Genomic DNA, 23,223 nt, shown 5'->3' on the forward strand with positions numbered 1-23,223 from the left:
GTGGAAAGAGTCGTAGGGTAGCTTTGTTAGTACAAAATAGAATAAGTATGTAAGCAAAACTGATCTCGGATCAGAAGATAGAGAATCCATACGGTTGGAGATAATAAATAGCAAGGGGAAGAAGACCCAGTCGGAATAGTCTACAGGCCCATAAATGTAGCTATACTGTCAGACAGAAAAAGAAACCAGGGCATGAGGAGGGCACGTAAAAAGAAGTACTGGGGTTCCAATTTATGAGCATCCAAACGCAGTCTCATACAGGAAAGTAATATTAAAGATCCGACATATAAACATTTCCTGATCTAACAAATGACTTTTTTATATTGTCCTGCATTGTTTTCTGATGTGTACAAATTGACTTGCAGATGGAATCCAGAAAGACACCCGTTTGCAACCCAGGGAATGTACATTAATCATAGGTGACTCCAAGGAGATTTTGAAAATCAACAAAGTGAAATTAGCCACAGTGAAGAATTCATAGTGTGTATTTGGGACAGTTTTCTCAAATAATACTTTGCGCATACAACCAGGAACCAGGCGAGTTTGAATATGTATAATAGGGTAGGTTTAACAAATAGTCTCAGAGTGAAAGATCCCCTGGGAAACAGTGACCATAATATAGATTCATCGAGTCTGAGAGATATACGGAACTGAGACAGATCCTTCAACCCAACATGTTCATACCGACCAGATATCCTAAATTAACCTAGTCCCATTTTCCAGCACTTGGCTCATATCCGTCTAAACCTTCCCTATTCATATACCCATCCAGATGCCTTTTAAATCTTGTAATTGTACCAGTCATCTGCAAACCTAATAACTATACCTGAGGAATTTAGCATTCAGTTTGAGAATGAGATACTTGGCATGGAAACAACTATGCAAAACATAAAGACAAATACAAAGGAATGAGGACCGAACTAGAGGACTAGATTGTAAAGGAGTTTACCAGAAAAGACAGATAAATAACAATGTCAGACATTTAAGAAAGCACTTGAAGATACACAATAAAAATATATCCCAGTGAAGGAAGAATCTAGGAAGTGGTTGAAACAACCATAATTAAATAAGAAAGATAAACAGAATATGAAATTGAAAGAAAAAATATACCATATGGAAAGATGTTTGATAAGTCAGAAAGTTGGGAACAATTTGACCAAAAAGAAATTCAAAATAAACATTGATAGTAAACTTGTATGTAATGTAAAACAAACAATGAGAGCTTCTTTAAGTATAGAAAAAAAGAGAAAGGCCAAAATGAATACATGTTTCTTAAAGAATCAGGCAGGGAAATAATAATGGGAAACCAGGAAATGGCAGAAGAGTTGAATAAATATGTTACATCAGTCTTCATCGTAGAAGACACAAATAGCATTTGAAAAATTCTAAATAATCAAATGATCAAAATGCATGGAGATATTTTTATCATTAGAAAAAAAAGTATGAGGGAAACGGGTGCATTCTAAGATTTTAAAAGAAATAACTATACAGAGAACAGATGGATAGATAGTAATCTTTCGACAATACTCAAATTCTGCAAGAGTGCTAGAGGATTGGAAAACTGACACGAAAAGGATGCAACAGCAGAGCATTTAGAAATAACCTAAAATTCATAAACCTATAATCAAACAGAGTTTGTGTGGCTTCATGAAGTGGAAACCATTCCTGAAAAATGTGTTCAAATTCTTTGCGGAAATAACAGCAAGAAAAAGGACAACCGGTTTTGCCAAGGTTCAGCAAATTAGGCTACTTACTAAGATAAAAGTCTATGGTGTTGGAGATAGAATACGAAGGACAGAGTTTGGATAATGGGGGTATTTTAAGGATGTGCTACAGGTAGTGGACTACTAATGGGATATGAGCAGGGGCTATAATTAGTTACAATGGAGATGAATGATCTGGATGAAGGAAGGGAGTGTATTACTGTCAAGTTTGCAGACGGCACAAAAATAGATGGGAAGACAAGTAGTGAAGATGACACGAGAGTCTACAAAGAATATAGACAGTTTAAGTAAGTTGGTCAAGAATTGGCAGATGGAAGATAATGTGGGAAAATGTGAGATTTTCACTTTGACACAAAAGTAGAAGAGCTGAATATCATTTAAATGGAAAAAGATTGCAGAAAGCTGCTAAGACTTTGCCCACTTAACCTCTCTATGCCTCTGTAAACTCTGCGTCATGATCAATAATTGCCTCCCCTCCCATTTTAATGTCATAGAATCTCTGCAATTCTTTACAACAGAGAGCTATAGAGGTTGAGTAGCTAAATACATTCAAGACTGAGATAGACAGATTTTTTAATCAGTCAGGGAATCAAGAGTTATAAGGAAAAAAAAATTAAGTGGAGTTAATGATCAGATCAGCCATGACCTCAATGAATGGCATAGCAGACTCAAGTTTCCAAACTGATATCCAGCAGTTAGCTCCACTTCAGTGATTCCTTCTTCTAGCCTTGCCATGGAACACTTTCCGGTGACCTCATTGACCACTTGGGATGGGTTTTAACTTTTGACCTTGCCATCAATGTCAACATGCCGTGAATGAATTTTTAAAATTCTCATCACGGTGGAAACACTAATCTAGTCACATTTCTGTGTTCATATAACTTATAGTCTAAAATTAATCTTAATGTCAAGCTTTGATTGATATACATACATAGACATTGCTACTTACAATTCGCTCCGCTTTCAGGAGATCATTAACACAGTTTGATGCCAGTTCAGTATCCTTTGCCTCTAAGGCGAGGTGGGTTACATCCAATAGCAAAGAAAGCCTAGACACAATGACAGTAAGTTGAATGCAATGTTAGTCATAACAGACTAATTCAAAACGTTACACAGCATAGCAATCTAACTTCATCTAACAAATCTGAATGCAATGTATACTTTAAACATTGTTATGGTTTGATTCCTATCATGAAAATAGGTACCAACAAATTCTAAGAGTATAGATTTATCCTGTTCCAAAACTTTTAGAAAAAACAGAACACAGCTGTAATAATAGTCAAATTATGAATGTGAGCTTGCCTGGATTTTGTTTTCATTCTTGTCACTTTGGGAGGAAATGTTTCAAAAGTTGTATTTCATTCCCCATAGTTTAGGGTGCCATGATGATGTGTTGCATCAAATATTAATTTCTGATTTTCATCGTCTGGAGTCATATTTCAGAGTTAAAAAGAAAAAAAACCAGCTTCAACTGGAAAAGGACATTTCGTTGAAACAAAGGGACACTGACCAGCATTAAAATTGCTGCCAAGTTGTATCATTTTAGGCACTTGCTATTTCATGGAGATGGGCTACCAATGAGGACTAACAGGGATAATACATTCTTGAAAAGGTGTAAACAGCCTCCTTCCTCCCTTACCAAAAATGAAGATTCAAAATGCACAACAGTATTTTACTTTGTAATATCATTATGAGCAAATGAGGAATGTGACTATCAATATGAGCTAACCCAAGCTGTCTTTTTGGAGTAGACCGTGGATTTTTGTACTTCAAGCAGATAGTTAGAGAGAAGTGATATAAGTGAAGCTTCGTATGTGTACTTTAACTTGGACTTAAAACTCGTAACAGAGTGAAATAACTGCACAGAGGCCAGTATCCTGTCACCAAATCACTCTTTATTTACTTGTACATAATACACTGACTGTAGCTGAAAATGTGTTGCTGGAAAAGCGCAGCAGGTCAGGCAGCATCCAGGGAACAAGAGAATCGACGTTTCGGGCATAAGCCCTTCTTCAGGAAGGACAGCTTATGCCCGAAACGTCGATTCTCCTGTTCCCTGGATGTTGCCTGACCTGCTGCGCTTTTCCAGCAACACATTTTCAGCTCTGATCTCCAGCATCTGCAGTCCTCACTTTCTCCTCATACACTGACTGTAGCCAGCCAGCTCGAAGTCAACCCCTTGGCCTGAGGAGATTCTAATTCCCTTGCTTATATATATTTTTTCTTTTTTTAATGATGTGTGTGAGATACAGTGAAAGAAACAGTTCTGCAGGCTTTGAACATGCCTGCGGGGATCCCCCATTTATTTTGGTCAGCCAGGGCTTCTTGATTGGCCCAGGTTAACAACCCCAAACAAGGATCTCATAGTCAACAAAGTCCACCTGCTTCCAATCACTACATCCCTCCCGCCACACCCGAGTCCAGGAATGTAGGCCTGGTCTTTCTCTTGTAGCTTTTCCTGTAATGTTTTCGCCCCAGCTCTGGTTCCACTGACTCGGACTCTGATTCGATTATGTACCAGACTGTAGCCCGTCTCTTGTGTACGGGGCGTCTCAGGAAGGTTTCCTTCTCTTCTTCCGGAGGCAATGGTATCAAGGCTGCATCCATCTCGGACTCTCTCATTGCCTGGACACCTGATAGAGAGGGAGAACCTACAGTTTCTCACAGGCCTTCTGGCTGTTCTGAGGGGCAAGGTATGTTTTGCTTCTGCCCAGTGTGGAAGATAACAGCTTTCAGGTGATCCACACATTTGTTCAGGACTGTATCACTGACCTAAACATTGTAAGCCACAGCACCCGTCCTTCCACCAACTTTACCTCGTGCCCATCCAAAGCCATTTCCATGGTTCCAGAACCAAACTTCATCCCCCAAATTAAATTGTCTCTCTTGCTTAGAGGCGGCACGTCACCCGCTTTGAAGTTCCTGCTGTTGTTTCACCATGCCCTCTAAGGTCTGGGAATAACAGGTTTAACCTGGTGAGGAGTCTTCTCCCCATGAGCAACTCACTGGAGCTATCCCTGTTAATGCGTGTGGGGTAGACTATAATTGTTCATGAACCGAGACAGTTTGGTATTGAGTGAAGCTGGAGGTTACTTCTTTATGCCTGCCTTCAATATTTAGATTGCTCTTTCCGTCAGACCATTGGATGATGAATGGTATGGAGCTGTCCTTTTGTGCTGAATGCCATTCGACTTTAGGAAATACACAAATTCCCTGCTAGTGAATGATGGCCCATTGTTTGTGAACAATATTTCTGGTAGACCATGTATTGTGAATGATGCTCGCAGCTTCTCAACTGTTGTCCTGGGTTTGCATTGCTGACAACCTTTTCCATCACTTCATTGATCAAAAACATACTAATTGGGCAATGTTTAGCCTGATGGAGTTGGTACTGCTTTTTTGTACAAAGGACATACCTGGACAATTTTTCACACAAGGTCATAGCTGGGCAATTTTCCACATTGTCAGGTAAATGCTGTACTGGAGCAGCTAAGCTAGGGGAGACAATCTAGGACTAAGATGAGGAGGAATTCCTTCTCTCCTAATGTTGCGAGTCTTTGGAATTCCTTCCCACAGACAGCTGTTGGAACAGAGTCCTTGGGCACACTAAAGGCTGAGACGAATAAATTTTGATCAGTAGAGGAAACAAAGGTTCCAGTGTAAGCGCAAAAAAGTGGGCATGGGGAATCGCAGATCAGCCATGATCCTATAGAATGGCAGAACTGGTCCGAGGAGCCAACTCCTGTTTGTATTTCTTATGGTCTTACCTCATTTGAGAGGATAAGTTGTTAAAAGTTTTGCTAGAACATTGTCTTGGCAATAACCTTTGAGATCTGCTGGAAATGGCAATTGGATTTCTCCATTTGGATCCCACCTACTGCTTTCTAAGGCCTTGAAGTAGTTGTAACTATGCAGAAATCTGGTACCTATAATCAGCAATGGTGAACAAGAAACGACCAGGGTTAAAGTAAAAAATCATCTTTTTTTTAGGGAAAGGATTTGCTTCTCTTTACTTGATCTGGCGTAAAGTTGGTTTTTTAATTTGTTCATGGGATGCTATTTATTGCTGATCCTAAGTTCCTTTCAAGGTCTGATACATGCAATAGGTTAGTTACCTCATAAATGCCCTCCGAACCTGCCTAGCAAGCCACTCTGTTGTAACAACTACAGGATAGCTGATGAAGAATAAAACTAGAAAGGATCATCCAGCATCAACCTAAAAACAAACCCTGTCAACTACGTGCAGCTCTCCTTACTAACAATTGGAAACATACTAAAATTGGAAAAGCTTCCCACAGACCTGACCACCAATAGACTGGCACAGTCACCCTCACAGAACCAAACCTGAGAGCTGACATCCCAGAATTCTCACCAGCTTTCAGTTTCCTTGTTTTGTGACACTGCCACTGGTGGACAGGGTTTGTTAATTGTGATTTGATTAATTTGTAAATTTCATAATTGAGGGGCCTTTCAAAAAAGAGCTGGGTTATTTTCATTCCCTCCCTTTTTCCCTATTTTACACTATCACATTGTAATTTGTTGCTTGTTAATTGATGGATGACACAACTTGATAGCGATTTTACAGGAATTAAAAAAAGGACTGGATTCTTCTCTTTTTGACTTTTGTTGCTGTTACCACTAATGGGCAGTGCTTGTAACATATTAATTGGGTGGTTGTTTAGATAGAAATGGTGTGCAGAGATGTGGGGAAAAGGCAAGCAATTGATGCTAAGTATTAGAACCCAGTACAGGGCTGACAAATTGGCTGAATGGCTTCTTTGCCATCCAAAGCCTGAAAAACGGGGTGCTCAGCCCACGACGTCATTCACAAGTTTGAGGTGGCTCCGGTCAGCAGTAGCCTCCTGTCAGAGCTTAGTCCTGTGTGAGCATACTTGACCCTGTGGTCTAGGACCTACTCCATAAACCAGCAGCACCACCCCTCCCCCCAACATAAGCCAACTCACGGAAATTCCCTCTGTGTCCTTCCACGTGGCATGGAGGAGATTCCTGTAAGGGTTGCTACTGCACACCCTGTGTTGCTTCACCTTCATCTGCCGCCCAAACATACCCTCAGCAATCCTTCCTCCTGCCAGGCAGGCGCCACTAGAGGGCACTCTATGCAAGGATTCCTCCCATTTTCCATCAGGGATCGCAGGTGAAGGGTGTTTCATACAGGAGTCCTGCAGGATTCTAGGCCAACTGACTCTTCTGTGGTGCTGTGGAGTCTGTGCACCGTACATGTTTGCTTTTTGAGAGATTGTTCTTTGTGTTGCATTTCAGGCCTATGTACCTGGTCTTTGGGCACCCGATATGGGGACAGCATGGGCAGGTCGGAGGATATTTTTGTGGGCCTGCTCCTGTGCTTACCTTAAGTAGACATCAAGAAATCCAGGCAGTGGGCCACGCAGGGGTGGGCCCGACTGCCTGCAACCATGTGTCCTTGGAGAACGAGCTCACAATATCCACTACCCTTGGAGCTTTTTGGGATGTGAGTAACATAGGGATTTTTGTTTCGTGCTTTCTTTTCTCCTTCAAAAGAGCTGGGTTCTTCCCTATTGTGTGTGGGCTTATCTTCCACACAGGGATAGGATCCAGAAGAGAAGGATGGATACTGGCACTTGTGTTATCGGTTTATCATAAATCCCTTGCAAAACTCTGAATCTTTTGCTGCCTAATTAAACAGATGGAGATCAGCCTGCAAAACAACCTGCTTCAAATCAAGGATCAAATGAGGTACAAAGAAAGTGGCTGTGTATTTAGGGAGCTATGACAGATCCTTCACAGTTGACACTGGCTGCAGCTCGCAGATCTTTCAGAACACAGATAATTTTGTGTTTCATTGGCAAGTTTGGCACAGAAATAAAAACAAAGGAGAATGTCCTGACACTAAAACTGCTTTGCTGCTCCTTAAAAGTCAATTGTAAATAAATATTGAACTTTTTAAAAAAAGAGAACTTCCAAGGATCTTTTTGCTTGATTTAAATGCCTGAACCCAAATTGTAGATACTTCATAATCAAACTATTCAGACAAGTTACAACTCGAACCTTCTGGCCCTGAGGTAGGGACATTACCACTGCACACAAGCGCCGTCTTGAACCAAAATTATATTCTGACACTCAGTACACATTCCAGGAGCAACAGTTCTGGTTTTATTTAATTATATTAAGGAGTACTAAAACAAATACATAATATTCTTCGAAAATTACCTTTGTTTTAGAGAACATGTTGAACTTAATGGGCCTCTTGCATCAGAAAAATAATAAATACATTATAACTACTATGCTTATGTATTAACATATTTTTAAACGAAATGGTTATATTTGTCTCTAAAAAATGTGATATAACTAACTCCCCTCCAATGCCAGACAGACTATCAAACAGTATTGTAATTTCAATACAATACTCATGTTGCTGAATTTTGTCTCCTACTGTTCTTATTTTCAGCTCTGCAAATGAAAGGGGTTAGTTGCAAGCAACCATTCATTTTTTTTTATCCATATGGTTCTGATAAGGTTTTGCACGGACTTTAACACAAAAACATACAGCATTATTAGGGAAAGGGAAGAATGTTTTCGTGAGGTGGAATAAAACAATGGATTTCAATTTAAATTTACCGAACATACCTTTCACTCTCGGGCAGCTGTGCAGATTTTGCAGGGGATTGTAGTCCAGTTGCCCGATCTGAACTTGCCAATGTACTTGTTGTTTTAGTAGAGGCTAAAAGTTGATAGATATGATTTAACTGAGCTGAGAGGTCCTTTGGAGTTTCTTTGGCTTCAAGTTGACTGAAAGGGTCAAAATTACAGCCTTAGATAATTTTAAAGCAAGGAATTGTATTATCTTCCAAAATGTGCAAGTCTTTCCTTATTATGTCTCTGTAAACTGTGAAAATGTTCCAAATCCTATAATTGCCCAGCGCAATCTGTAAACTGTGCACTGTACCTTCTAAGGTGACAACATCTTTGGATGTGCAGAGAAAACCAAGCAAACATAATATGTCAAATGAATTGTAGGATCCATAAAGTGCTTGCTCTGCATAAATTTCAGACCTTCATCTTAAAATTTTGTGACAACATAGAGGGCAGCAGGAGGTAGGCGGTTAACATTAACCCATCCACTCCCTGAACTCCGTAAGATGGACAGGAATTACGCAGAGTGGGTTCAAAGTTATAGATTGGGAAGTCTGACCTAAATCTACTCCCAACATGCGCACGTCCAGTTTTAACAATGTCAGGTCACGGCAGATAACTAACCTCTTCTCCAGGTGCAGATATTCAATCAAATATTGAAGCTACCTATTTTAAGTTTTATGTTTATTTCAGGAAGAACACAAGCAGGTCAGATTTCCCAGGACCAAAAACAGAAATTGCTGGAAAAGCTCAGCAGGTCTGGCAGCAACAATGGAGAGCAATCAGAGTTAATGTTTCAGGTCAAGTGACCTTTCCCAAAACTGATGGTAGTGAAGGAAATGTTGGTTTCATGCAGAAGATATGGTGGCAGAGGGGTAAGGAATAAACGATAGGTGGGGTTAGAGCCCAAAGAAAGAGAGAAGAACAGTTGGACTGATAAAGGTAACAATCTGGCTAAGAGAGTGAATAGCTACTAATGTTAGTGGCTAACGATAGGTAGTGTGTAAAAGCAGATTATGTGATAACAAGGCTTAGCTTTGGAGGTTGAGGTAAGGACATGGGAGACTTCTTTTGCTAAAAGTGGACAGCATGGTGGCCCAGAGGTTAGCACTGCTGCCTCACAGCACCAAGGTCCCAGATTCGATCCCAACCTTGGGCAACTGTCTGAGTGGAGTTTGCACATTTTCCTTGTGTCTGCGTGGGTTTTCTCCGGGTGCTCCGGTTTCCTCTCACAATCCAAAGAAGTGCAAGTTAAATGAATTGGCCATGCTATATTGTCCAGTGTTAGGTGCGTTAGTCAGAGGGGGGTGTGTTACTCTTCGAAGGGTTGGTGTGGACTTGTTGGGCCAAAGGGCCTGCTTCCACACTGTAGGGAATCTAATTTCAAAGCCCTACTGCCCTCAACCAATATTGAGTGCAGAAGGTTGCAGGGTCACCAAACACCTCATTTCCTGCTGTTCTTCCAGCTTGCACTGAGCTTTGCTGGAGCACTGCAGCAAGATCGAGACAGAGACGTTGGCCAGGGAACTGGATGGTGTGTTGAAGTAGCAGGCAACTGGAAGCTCAGGGATAATAGATGTGGAGCTGGAAAAGTACAGCAGGTCAGACAGCATCTGAGAAGCAGGAACATTAACGTTTCAGACCGAAGCCCTTCATCAGGACTTCTGACAAAGGGTTTCGGCCTTAAATCTTGATGTTTCTGTTCATCGGATGCTGTCTGACCTGCTGTACTTTTCCAGTTCCACATCTATTGACTCTGGCTTCCAGCATCTGCAGTCCTTACTGTCCCCAAGTAACTGGAAGCTCAGGGTCTTTTTCGCAGGCAGAAGATGGGTGTTTTGTGATGCGGTCACCCAGTCTATGCTTTGCTTCCTCAATGTAGAAGGAACCACATTGTGAGCACCAAATGTAGCAAACCAGATTGTATGAAGTGCAGGTTTCCCACGTCTGAGGAAACGGGGCTGAAAATGTGTTGCTGGAAAAGCGCAGCAGGTCAGGCAGCATCCAGGGAACAGGAGAATCGACGTTTTGGGCATAAGCCCTTCTTCAGGAATCCTGCGCTTTTCCAGCAACACATTTTCAGCTCTGATCTCCAGCATCTGCAGACCTCACTTTCTCCATGTCTGAGGAAACCCAACAACTGAAGCATAGCAGTATTAACTGAATCAAATTGGCATATATCTTTTCAGTTCTGCTTGTGGGCCAGGAGTGCATCCCATGACACCAAATCCATGAAGCTGAGAAAGTCAATCTCCCTACAGTCAGATCCCCATAGTTGTATGATTCCCACTCAATAATCCCTCTAGGGACCACTACGCCCATGTCCACCCTGAACCAAATATTCCCAATTTCACTAATACCAATAATTTCTCAGAGCAAACCCTTCCTGTACACCCCAAAACTCAGCAATCTCTCCAGGTCACTGGCTGGTCTGCTTGAACCCACAATTTCGCCAGGATATGTGCCTTATCCACTCCCCCCAACACACAGTTCTGAGCGTAAAAGACCCATAAACCTTAATACTTTGCTGCAGCCCACTAGTAAACACTAACCAAATATGAAAATCAAACTTTTAGGATTTATTATTTAGATGTCTTACAGTGTGGAAACAGGCCCTTCGGCCCAACAAGTCCCCACCAACCCACCACCCACCCAGACCCATTCCCCTACACCTAACAGTACAAGCAATTTAGCATGGTCAATTCATCTAACCTGCACATTTTTGGACTGTGGGAGGAAACCAGAGCACCCGGAGGAAACCCACACAGACACGGGGAGAATGTGCAAACTCCAGACAGACAGTCGCCTGAGGCAGGAATTGAACCCGGGTCTCTGGCGCTGTGAGGCAGCAGTGCTAACCACTGTGCCACCGTGCCACGCTGGCACCGTGAGGCAGCAGTGCTAACCACCGAGGCAAGTGTTTTTGTCATATGTCATTTCAAAGCTTTATGTCTTCACTTTGGACAGTCCAGTACATAATGATACTCAAAGCAGGATGTCCCAGTCCTGGGATGATCGTGTGGGAGGCAGTGGAGAAGGGTATTGGGGTGGAGAAAGATTGGACGACATGGGGAGGGACATTATACTGCAATTGAAAAATACTGACTCAAGCCAGATACTTACGATTTCAATCTCTGAATTCTGTAAATGGCTGTCAATTTGGTGGAGCCTTTGATCTCTTTCGACACTTTCACATAATCCACAAGCTTATGATACACCTGAAGGACATTGATTCCATGCTTAAAATGTATTCTCAAAAGTATTGAATAAAAGCATAAAATACTTAGCCCAGGTCTTCCAGAATTATAGGATTTTATGGTTCAGAAACCCATCATGTCTGTACTGGGTTTCGAAAGAACTACCGAGCTAGTCCCATTCTCCAGCTCTACCTCCACAGCCCCCTAAATTCACCACTTTGAAATATCTACCCAGCTCCCATTTGAAACATTCTATGGAATCTGCCTCCACCACTCTCTCAGGCAGCACATTCCAAATCTGTGTAAAAAAAAGATTTTCTTCAACTCATTTCTAACTCTCTTGCTTACAATTTTAAAATTGTGACCCCCTTGTCACTAACATACCAATTAGTGGAAACAGAATATCCTTCTTTATCCTGTTGAAATTATTCGTAACTTTGAACACCTCCATAAATTCACATCAATTTTCTCTGCTCCAAGGAGAATAAACCCAATTTCTCTAAGCTTCCCTTGTATCTAAGATCTCTCATTCCTGGTACCATTCTAGTAAATCTCCTTTGCAGCCTCTCCCAGGCTTTAACATCCTTCCTGAAATATAGTGTCCAGAACTGAGTACAATACTCCAAATTATTTGTGAAGAGGCAGCATCACCTACTTGCTTTTATTCTCTATGCCTCTATTTATAAACCCAAGAATCCTACAAACTTTCTTAACAATTGTTTTAACTCGGCTGGCCACCTTCAGAGAATGATGCATGTGAATGCCAAGGTCCCTATGCTCCTGTACACCCCTCAAAGTTGTACCATTCTCACACTAAATGAAGAAGTCGCATCCCTGGAAACCTGGAATCACTGTCTCTGTCCTGCTTATATTCTGGCCATTCTTGTGTGATCCTTAACAGAAACAGTATTGTCTGGTTGGGATCAGTTTACTCAGTTGGCTGACTTGATGCAGTTTGCAATGCAGAGTGATCCCAACAGCAATTCCCTTACTGGCTGAGGTCATCATGAAGAGCCCAGCTTCTCAACCTCACCCCTCACCTGAGGCATGGTGACCCTCAGGTTAAATTCACCTCCTTCATCTCGCTCTAATGAGAAACCAGTCTGTAGTCATTTGGAAATTTGTGACTGCTTCATTTCACTAAAACCTGTTTAGTCCACATCAAACCCATACATAAAAGTAAAAGATTTTGACTCCTACAACAATTTTATTGTACACAATATCGGACTACTGGAAAGAGCCAATATTTGAATACTCATCAGAGTAACTGAAATTAGTCTCCAAGATTATTTAAATTGCTTTCAGAAGCAATCAATTGATAGGGCAAGACAATTCACCATTCCATATTCTGACTAGCCTCAAAAGTGAGTAAACTTTAACTGATCTCAAAGTTCAGTTTTCTCAGCAAACAATTAAACTCAAACTTAATTAGCAGAAAAGACTTATTCAACATTCACTGCATGATACTCCTGTCCTAATAAATTTACTACAAATTTAACATGATAATTTGTATCAAAAAGAAATAAAAGAATGGTATTTCATGACGATTTTTCCCCTGAATTTTGAGAGGCATCCCAATTTAAATAAAAACATACAGTTCTACGCAAGCAGTTTGTGCTTTTTTTGCAATTAAGGACCATATGTATTTGCTCCACTATCATGACAATAAAGTAAAGTAAAACAATCTTGGTTACACCTAAATGTAATCTTCAGTTACTTTGGCTGGATTTCCCAACCCAGAAGATAGGTGATGGAGAAAGAGGGTGAGCGAGAGGGGTGCTATAGGGAAGCTAATTATTCTGTAATTACCGATATTTTTATTACTGAGTAATTTTTATTGCTGAGCTGTTCAGCTGAATCACAGTCTAAAATGTGTACTTTTTAAAAATGTCTAGTAAAATATTTTACCTGTATAGAAAATATCTTCTTATACATGTGTGGAACATGATTTTGAATATATTCCGCTGTACTGTAGGCAAACATTGTCGCATCCTTGATCATTCTAGCGTCCAAATAACATTCAACGAGAGCACTGAGAAAATTAGAGATTTAAAAATTTGAAAACAAAACTGTAGTACTTTATGGTTTAAAAATATTTTAAATTCCATTTGAGATGACATCAATGAAGCTCACACAGAATGGGAACTGACTGTGGTTGCCTCCAACTCAATACCACAGGGTGGCGCTTTGGTTTGTAAGTCGTAGTAAGATAAAGACTAAATAAAACTAATTCTGTACATTGATCCTTGAAAGATATTTGAGGTTAAGACTAGACAAATACTACAGTGAATCTGTTGTGCTCATAATTGTACAAGCCAGTACTGCTATATACTACCAATATTATGCAGATCCCTATCGTTCCAGATACCGGTGAGCCAAATTTTTCAATTAAGACCAACCGTACAAAAACACTGCCTCACCTTGGATAGTACTGCCAAAAATGTAATAATGAATCTAACAGAGATGCTCAATCAAAAGGGGCATAAGCCATATTGTCCTATAACCCTCCTGCAATATGGATGAAACACAGGTCATTCCCCAGTTGTACCAAGGGGCAGAACTACCGCAAGTGCAGCTAATGCCTATCTCTGCCCAGATAATGGATATTTAACAACACTGTATATTGCAATTAATCAAATAACATTTCTTAATGACTTTTATAATTATTTATTAATACTCAATGATCAAAAAATTGTTTGAAAGTTTTTCTTCAGTAACACTAAAAAGTAAGCATTTTGTACTATATACTATTACTCCTTTATATTAAATAATATAATACATTTATATTATTTGTAGTGTTATAAATATTGATGTTGGACCACAAAATTATAATTCCTACAATGCTACATTTTTGATTGATAGTAGCATACTGGGTTAAATATAAGATTTAATAATTAAATAATAAAATAATAAGTAGCTTACATCCTTAATTCAGCCGTCCATTCATAGTCCAAATCTTTAACAGCCTGCAATCCTTTTATAACTTCATGGAGGCTTACGACCACATGGTCACAGAAACCAGGTTTTATAAATGGTCTTACCATCCTCCAGTACAGAACTGATGCATTATAAACCAAGAAGTGGTATCTGCAAAGTAAGATTTTTAATTATTTTAAGGCTCACTTTGAAGACATGACCCATTGTTTAGGATCGAGTATCTACCAAATGGAAGCATGTTAGCTTTGCATGCTTTGTCGAGCTTTGTATTGCTATTTATTCTTTTAAATTCAGTCACACAAATAAGCAATTAGACAAGAAAATGGTGATTTAGTATCATGTAGCAAGCTTATTTTTAGGTAATAATTCAAGTTGCATTGATAATCACTCAAGGACAGGAAGTTTCCAAGCTTAAACAATGCTATGTTAAAATTTAGGTCGTCAAATGTTACATATTCCAGTTGTATTTCGCTGAGATATTAAAGATCAAATGTGCTTAAAGTGAGAAATATGCGTTTAAGAAAGCAACTAATCATTTGGAAGATCTGAAACACCACAAATTTAAAAAGCTGCAATTGTCCAATAGTTCATATGTTAACAGTGTTCCTCAATACAGGCAGAAGTGATGTATCCCAAATTACCCATGGATTGATTGTGCTTGTGCCATTCACTTCAAGTGGGCCTGAAGTAACACAGACTGGAATAACAGTGCAATGTGATCAGGCTTTCTTACGAGTTCCTTAATAAATTTGGAGGTTGTGCCATAGTTACACTTAAAGAATCAAACCACACAGAAAATGGCATAGACACTGCTATCATTATCCCCACCCAAAGGGGAAGGAAACTGTTTATAAAAAAATACTTAGAAATGAACTCACTAGAGCCTCACTTTGAGAGAAAATTTAAGTTAAGGTAGACCAGTACCAGAAGGGCTGAATGGTAAGGAATCTTTGCCCTTTTTCAGGCTTCAGACAATTCGCTACATCTGATATTGAGACAGCTGAAGGAACAGGTTATTGCAAAGGAAGTGGGCCCAACAACAGAATTGAAGACTTGAGCTCCAGAAGCTTTGTGCATAGGAAGTCATGTCACACTTTTCTCAAGAAGTGATAAAGAAGATTGATGAAGGCAGAGTAGTGAATGTTCTTGATATGGATTTCAGTAAGGCATTCTATTAGCAAGGTTAGATCACATGGAATCCAGGGGGAGCTAGCCATTAAGATACAAAATTGACTTGGAGGTAGTAGTCAAATGATGGCGGCGGAGTGTTGTTTTCTGGACTAGAGGCCTGTGACTAGCAGTGTGCTGCAAGGATCAGTGCTGGGTCCACTGCATTTTGTCATTTATATAAATGATTTGGATGTCAAAATACAAAGAACAAAGAAAATTACAGGACAGGAACAGGTCCTTCGGCTCTCCAAGCCTGTGCCAATCCAGATCCTCTATCTAAACCAGCCACCAATTTTCTAAGGTTCTGTATCCTTCTGCTTCGTGCCCATTCACCTATCTGTCTAGATACATCTTAAATGATGCTATCATACTCACCTCTACCACCTCCGCTGGCAAAGCATTCCAGGCACCCACCACCCTCTGCGTAAAGAGCTTTCCATGCACATCTACCTTAAACTTTCCCCCTCTCACCTTGAACTCGTGACCCCGAGGAACTGAGTACCCCAATCTGGGAAAAAGCTTCTTGTTATCCACCCTGTCTATACCTCTCAAGATTTTGCAGACCTCAATCAGCCCCTCAGCCTCCATCTTTCTAACGAAAATAATCCTAATCTACACAACCTCTCTTCATAGCTAGCGCCCTCCTTACTAGGCAACATCACGGTGAACCTCCTCTGCACCTTCTCCAAAGCATCCACATCATTTTGGTAATGTGGCAACCAGAACTGTATGCAATATTCCAACTTTCGAGCCAAAGTCCTACACAACTGTAACATGACCTGCCAACTCTTGTACTCAATACCCCATCCAATGAAGGAAAGCATGCCGTGTGTCTTCTTCGCTATTTTATCGATCTGCATTGCTACCTTCAGGGTACAATGGACCTGAACAGCCAGATCTCTCTGTCCATCATTTTTCCTCAGGGCTTTTCCATTTACCCTATAGGTTGCTCTTGAATTGGATCTTCCAAAATGCATCACCTTGCATTTGCCCGGATTGAACTCCCTCGGCCATTTCTCTGCCCAACTCTCCAATCTATCTATGTTCTCCTGCATTCTCTTACAGTCCCCTTCACTATTTGCTATTCTATCAATCTTTGTATCATCTGCAAACTTGCTGATCAGACCTCCTGTACCTTCCTCTAAATCATTTATGTATATCACAAACAACAATGGTCCCAATACGGATCCCTGTGGAACACCACTGGTCACAGTTCTCCATTTTGAGAAATTCCCTTCCACCACTAGTGTCTGTCTCCTGTTGCCCAGCCAGTTTGCTATCCATCTACTCGTACACCCTGGACCCCATGCAACTTCACTTTCTCCAGCAGCCTACCATGGGGAGCCTTATCAAATGCCTTACTGAAGTCCATGTATATGACATCTACAGCCCTTTCCTCATCAATCAACTTTGTCACTTCCTCAAAGAATTATATTAAGTTGGTAAGGCATGACCTTCCCTGCACCAAACCATGCTGTCAATCACTGATAAGCCCATTATCTTCCAAACGTAAATAGATCCTATCCCTCAGTATCTTCTCGAGCAGCTTCCTTACCACTGACATCAGGCTCACCGGTCTATAATTACCTGGATTATCCCTGCTACCCTTCTTAAACAAGGGAACAATGTAAAAGGCATGTCTAGTCAGTTTGCAGATGACACCAAAATTAGTGATGTAATGGACAATGAAGGTACCTTGTTCAGATGGTACCTTAGACAGATGGAGATTAATTTAAATCTGAGATATTTCATTTTGGTAAGGCAAATCAGGGCAGGACTCATAGAGTTAATGGTAGGGCCCTGGGGAATATTGCCAAACAAAGAGACCTAGTGGCACAGGTGCATAGTTCCTTTTAAGTGGAGTCACCGGTAGACAAGGTGGTGAAGAAGGCAGTTGGCACACTTGTCTTCATTGGTCATAGAAGTATTGAGCATAGGAGTTGGGATGTCACGTTGTAGCACACAGGACATTGGTGATGCCACTTGTAGAATACAGTGTACATTTTTGGCCTCCCTGATATAGGGAAGATGTTGTTAAACTTGAGAGGGATTAGAAAAGATGTACAAGAATGTTGCTTGGATTGGACAAAACAGCTGGGCTCAAAGGAGGAGGTGAATTTAGACCTCAATGCAACATTTGATCGGGTCAGGCCGAAAGGAACACTGGCAAAACTAATGTCAATGGAATCATAATAAAAACTTTCCAATGATTAGAGCCAATCGTAGCATAAATGAAGATGGTTGTGGTTCTTGGTGATTGATCATCGTAGACTGAAGGCATCACTGCAGAGACTCCTCAGTGCTGCACCCAAATATTTTCAGCTACTTCATCAAGGACTTTCCTCCATCTTAAGGTCAGAAGTGGGGATATTCCCTGATAATTACACAACATTCAGCACCATTGACAGTTCCTCAGATACTGAAGCAGGTTATGCCCATATGCAGTAAGATGAGGACATTTGGTGTTGACCTGCCAAATAATATTCATGTCCCAGCCAGCAACATCCTGATCCCAAGGCTGGATAAAAAAAAATGTGCATCATACCAGACCTTAATTTTAAAAGTTATGTAATTTAAGCTGATGTATTTTTAAATGCTTTAAACGTTTGCATTATTTTTCTTGCTTGTCCTTGGAGAAATTTAATAACAACACAAAAATGCATAGGTGAACAGTGGAAGAACTGAAAATGGATTACATGGGCAATTTCAGTTTTCATCTGAAAGATAAAGAAAGGTTTTAGGAAAAAGCCAATTTATCTTTCTTTCTCAATTTCATATGACTCCTCATGCGCTTTCTCAATAATATCTGAACTATTTTGTACTTGTAAATGGCATTGGTTAACTGAAATTATCATACCTTGCTTCATCTTTTGCATATGATATAGTCGTGAGGATGCAGCGTATAGCTTTTTTTAGATCAGACTGGAAGAGAAAACATGCAGTTAGGCAGATAGCATTAATTACGTTTTCCAATAAATGAAATGCAAAATTAGAAACGAGGTACTTTCCTATTGAGGATGCTCAAACAATTCTCCGTCAAAATATTTAAATATAGCATCAAGCTTTACAGTTGAAATAAAGCACAAATATTGGAATTACATAAAGAAAGTCAGGCTTTGAAAAATACATATAGGCTAAACTTTTAACAAGTATTCATGAATGTCATAAATATTTTATGATGTGTTAATAAAATTGTATTCAATATGTTTTGAATAAGAATAATGTATGATTCATGTCTGTTTCTTATACTGGACAGATTTTAAAAATGAGATATTATCGATAAGTTTACAAATTCTGTTGAAAAAGCACTGCACGATCATTTGAGTGCAATTCCCATTTCATAAAAATATTGAAATTGAACTATCTGAATTTTTAAAAGTTGGACAGAACTTTACTCCCTGAAAACAAGGTGGGTTCAGGTCCAGCAAGATGTTAACATTTGAATGTCCAAAGCTCCATTTACCAAACATCCCTCTGTACACCACTGAGAAACAGCCTCAAGGAGGTTAGGAATTGAGAAACTGCACAAGAGGGTTAAGATTCAAAGACATTTAATAATAACATCCCCAAAAAAATACGGATTCATCAAATAGCATTTGGAGCCAGCACGGGCTGAGTGATTACCTTGATAATGAAGATCAATATTTCTGCTGTCCATTTTTTGTAGTAAAAAATGGTATTTTAGTTTAGATTAAGTGTGTTTAGAGTATAAGGAATAAGGTAAGGTTCCTCTGGTATACACTTAGTATTCTTTAAACCAGAGAAAGCAAATGGAAAGACAGTAACTTAAAGGTAAGTCATGGCAAGGCAGTTCGACCAGATTGAATACTTTACCAGAATAATATGGACAGTGATCAGGGACACTGGAGTGCATGAGTCTCTCTCTTTCTAACAGATTTTCCATTTTGGATACTTCTGGAAGAGAGGGTTTCTTAGGTGATTGCACCAAGTCCCTGGCTCAGCTGCATGGCTTTTGTTTTTTGGGGAACAGAAGGGTGAGACCATCAGTGGTAGGGGATCATTTCATAAGGATTGAAGGACTTTCTGCAGCCGCAGACTTTACATCAGATGATACGTTGCCTCCCTGATGCAAAAGTCAAGGATGTGACGAAGCTGCTGCAAGGCATTCTGAAACTATTTTTGAGGGATTGAGGAGTTGCAGAAGGAGAAAGAGAGAGAGAGAGACAAACAGACGACAGACAGAGGTCATGATCCATAACAGTACAACTATTTAGTTAAAAGAGGGATGAGATCCGGCCAGCAGAATATAGGGAGCTCCAAAATAAATTAACTTCAATGGATAGTTATCTCATGATTACTCCCAGTGCCATTTGCTAGCAAGGTGAAGGATAAAAGGATAGACCATATGAAAGGACAGCTGGAAGAATGGTAAATGATGGGGGGAATTTACATTCTTAAGGCATTGGGACTGATTATGGAGAAGATAGATCTGTATAAGCTAGATGAGTTGCACCTTGTGGGCTGGGACCAAAGTCCTCGCAGGAGCATTCACTAGTATGATAGAGAAGGGTTTAATCTAGAGTGGTAAGGGGACAGGAACCTAAGATGGAAGGCAAATGTGAGGGAAACAAAGACAGAAATGAAAAACAGAAAAGTAAAAAGTGAAAGTGGAACACAGGAGAAATAAGAGCAAGCAACAAACAGGGCTGGAATACAAAAATATGCTTAAAAATGTCAAACAGAGAAGTCTAAAAATACTATATTTAAATGCATGGAGCATTTGCAATAAGGTAGAAATATTAACAGCACAAACAAATGTAAATGATTGTGATTGTTGAAACATCCAAAGGTACTCAATCTTTGGGAATGACAGGCAATGTGGAAAAGGAGATAGTGTGGTATTAGGAGTGAAGATGAAATCAGTGCAAGAGCTAGAAAGGATATTGGTACAGAAAATCTAAACATGAAATCAGTCAGGATGGAGCTAAGAAGCAAGAGAGAGTGGAAAACATTAAGGAGAGTTGTCTGTAGGCCTCCAAACAACAGTGCCGAGGTAGGGAGTGGCCGAGCAAGAAATTGGATATGCATGCAACAGGGGTGCTATAGTAATCATGGGTTATTTTAATATACGTACAGACTGGGCAAACCACATGAGCAATAATACTATGGTGAATGATTTCAGAGTAAGATGTTCTTTTCAGACCACTACATTGAGAAACCAATTCATGGGCAGGCTATTCTAGGTTTGGTTTTGTGCAATGAGAAGGCGTTAATGAATAATATTGTTGGGAGAAGTTCTTTTGAAAAATATAACTTGATAAAAATCTAAGTTGGGATAGAAAGTGAAATCGGCCAATGCAAAACTAGGGTCCTAAAACTAACAACGGAAACTAAAGGTATGAGGACTGAGTTAGTTGTGTTCTTGAAACTTAACTGAAAGGCATAACAGTGGATAGACATTGCTTAATATTTAAGGAATGAAAGCAGATAATATCGTAGTAATACCTTCCTTTTGGACAAAAGTGGCCCAACTATGCTTAACAAAAGAAATTAAGGATTATATCAAATCCAAAGAGAAGTAATTGAAAGTTGCTTAGAAAAATAGTAGCAAGACTGGAAGCAGTGTAGAATACAGCAAAGGAGGACCAAAGGAGGACATAAAAGAATAAGTATAAGAGTAAACTTGGCAGGATCATAAAATTAAGCTGTAAGAGAAATTCTAAGGATAGTGAAAACAAACAAACCCGAATACTCTGAAATGGTAGAATTGATAAATAGAAAACCAAAGAAATAGCAGCACAATTATTTAATTACTTTTATTCTGTCTTCACAGAAGAAGACACAAATATCTTCCCGGAAGTGCGAAGGAAGCAAGGGTGTTCTAGCAAGGAGGAATTATCGGTATTAGTACAAACAAAACCTGGAGACATTAATGGGACTGAAAGCTGAAATCACAGGGCATGATCAACTACTTGCCAAAATATATTAAAACAGGTGGCCATGAAATCTGTGCATGCATTGGTTATCATCCTCCGAAATTCTGTACATCCTGGAACAGTCCCAGCAGGCAAAAAGGTGGTAAATGTAACCCCACTGATAAAAAAGGAGGGAAGGAGAAAACTGGGAATACAAATTAAGCCAACTTCAGGAGCAAGCAAAATGCTTTTTTGAATGATGCAATAATACAACCTTCAGAAAGTATCCCTCATACTTCACCTTCTTTCTTCCTTAAAGAATATACCATCCTTATTACTGACTCTTGACAAAAAGAAATTGATATCTCTGAGTCAGATGCAGATTGAAGTGACAGTTGCATTTACCTTGATAATTATTGTTAGTATGATATCTTTATAAACATCAATTCTTTTGGTATTTAATTGACATTAAAGAACAATAGAGCCATTGCCATCAAAAATGTATACTTTCCAAAAGGATCAAATATTACCCCGCCAGCTAAACTGGTGACCTCCATGATCAACAACGTCAGTACCAATTAATAAATTGTTTTATGCTGCAGGGTTAGAATAAAACTTCCAACTCTATGCGAGTCAATAGATAAGTTAATACTCAGTTCACACACCCATAGTGTATGGTACTAATAAAAGTCGTGTGTAACAATCGATCCAATAAAACCAACTTCACATTGTTACTCAATAGCTAGCTTACCCTCTATTTAATATTGACTGAAAGAAAAATGTTGGCTACCAGAAAATTTCTCTGTTCCCCAATCCCTGTCATAGGGATTTATCATGCACCAAATCAATTTTAGTTTGCAGCGGAGGGGAGAGACAACAAAAGTGGTTGTGGTTCAATTTAACATTTAATCTGGAGAATAATACCAACTTTATGGCACTCCCTTACGACACTGAAGTATCAGGTAAGACTTTGGGCTCAAATTCTATCTTGGATTTTGGAAATGAAAATGTAAAAAGTATGTCACATTTACAAAGTATCAGAAGAATGAAAATCGTGGAAATAGTGCCAATTATTTAACATTCATCTGCTCTAAATTAGAAGCTTGCAACAACCTCCTGTCAGGTAACAAGACTCCTTGAAACACCTTCAGAGGAGGTGATAGCCCAGTGATATTACTCCTGGACTGGTAATCCAGCGATTCAGGTAATGGTCTGAGGTCCTGGATTCAACTCCCACCAAGGCAGCCTACGGACTTTGAATTCAATAAAAAAATTGAAATTAGGAGTCTCATGATAGTCAGGAAAAACCCATCTGGTTCAATAATGTCTTTGAGGGAGGGAAACTACCAGCCCTATATGTGACTTCAGGCCCACAGCAATGCGGTTGACTCCAAATTGCCCTATGGGCAATAAATACTGGCCTAACCAGTGGTGTCCTCATCCTGTGAATGAATAAAAAAAATCTTAAAAATGACAACTAAACTTTGTAAGTGTATCAGAAAGAGTCAGCAGGATTGAATGCACTCTAGCCACTCTTGGCAATGTAAGCTCTGTGTATTTTGATATCTTGCTTTCATTTGAATGCCACAGGTGGGGGCTATCTATGGATGCTAAGCTGGAAACCCACCGTGGCTCACTAGCAATAGGTTCAAGCCCTACCTAGGAGACAGTGAGGTCTGCACATCAGAG

General features: G+C 39.8%; 1 protein-coding gene across 1 annotated transcript in view; it reads right to left on the reverse strand.

Annotated features, from left to right (window-relative positions):
- Positions 1 to 23,223, reverse strand: part of cfap46 (cilia and flagella associated protein 46) — a 237,577-nt gene that overhangs the window by 208,331 nt on the left and 6,023 nt on the right. The window contains exons 4-9 of the mRNA XM_087999267.1: positions 18,516 to 18,580; positions 14,474 to 14,638; positions 13,460 to 13,583; positions 11,478 to 11,572; positions 8,349 to 8,510; positions 2,674 to 2,773 (exon numbers count right to left, since the gene is read on the reverse strand). Of these exons, the coding sequence (XP_087855393.1) occupies positions 2,674 to 2,773; positions 8,349 to 8,510; positions 11,478 to 11,572; positions 13,460 to 13,583; positions 14,474 to 14,638; positions 18,516 to 18,580 (711 nt within the window). The remainder of the gene's footprint in view (positions 1 to 2,673; positions 2,774 to 8,348; positions 8,511 to 11,477; positions 11,573 to 13,459; positions 13,584 to 14,473; positions 14,639 to 18,515; positions 18,581 to 23,223) is intronic.

Source organism: Chiloscyllium plagiosum, unplaced genomic scaffold (genome assembly GCF_037043375.1).
Source record: "Chiloscyllium plagiosum isolate Xiang-an unplaced genomic scaffold, Cpla_swu_hap1 HiC_scaffold_22, whole genome shotgun sequence".
Classification (NCBI taxonomy): domain Eukaryota; kingdom Metazoa; phylum Chordata; class Chondrichthyes; order Orectolobiformes; family Hemiscylliidae; genus Chiloscyllium; species Chiloscyllium plagiosum.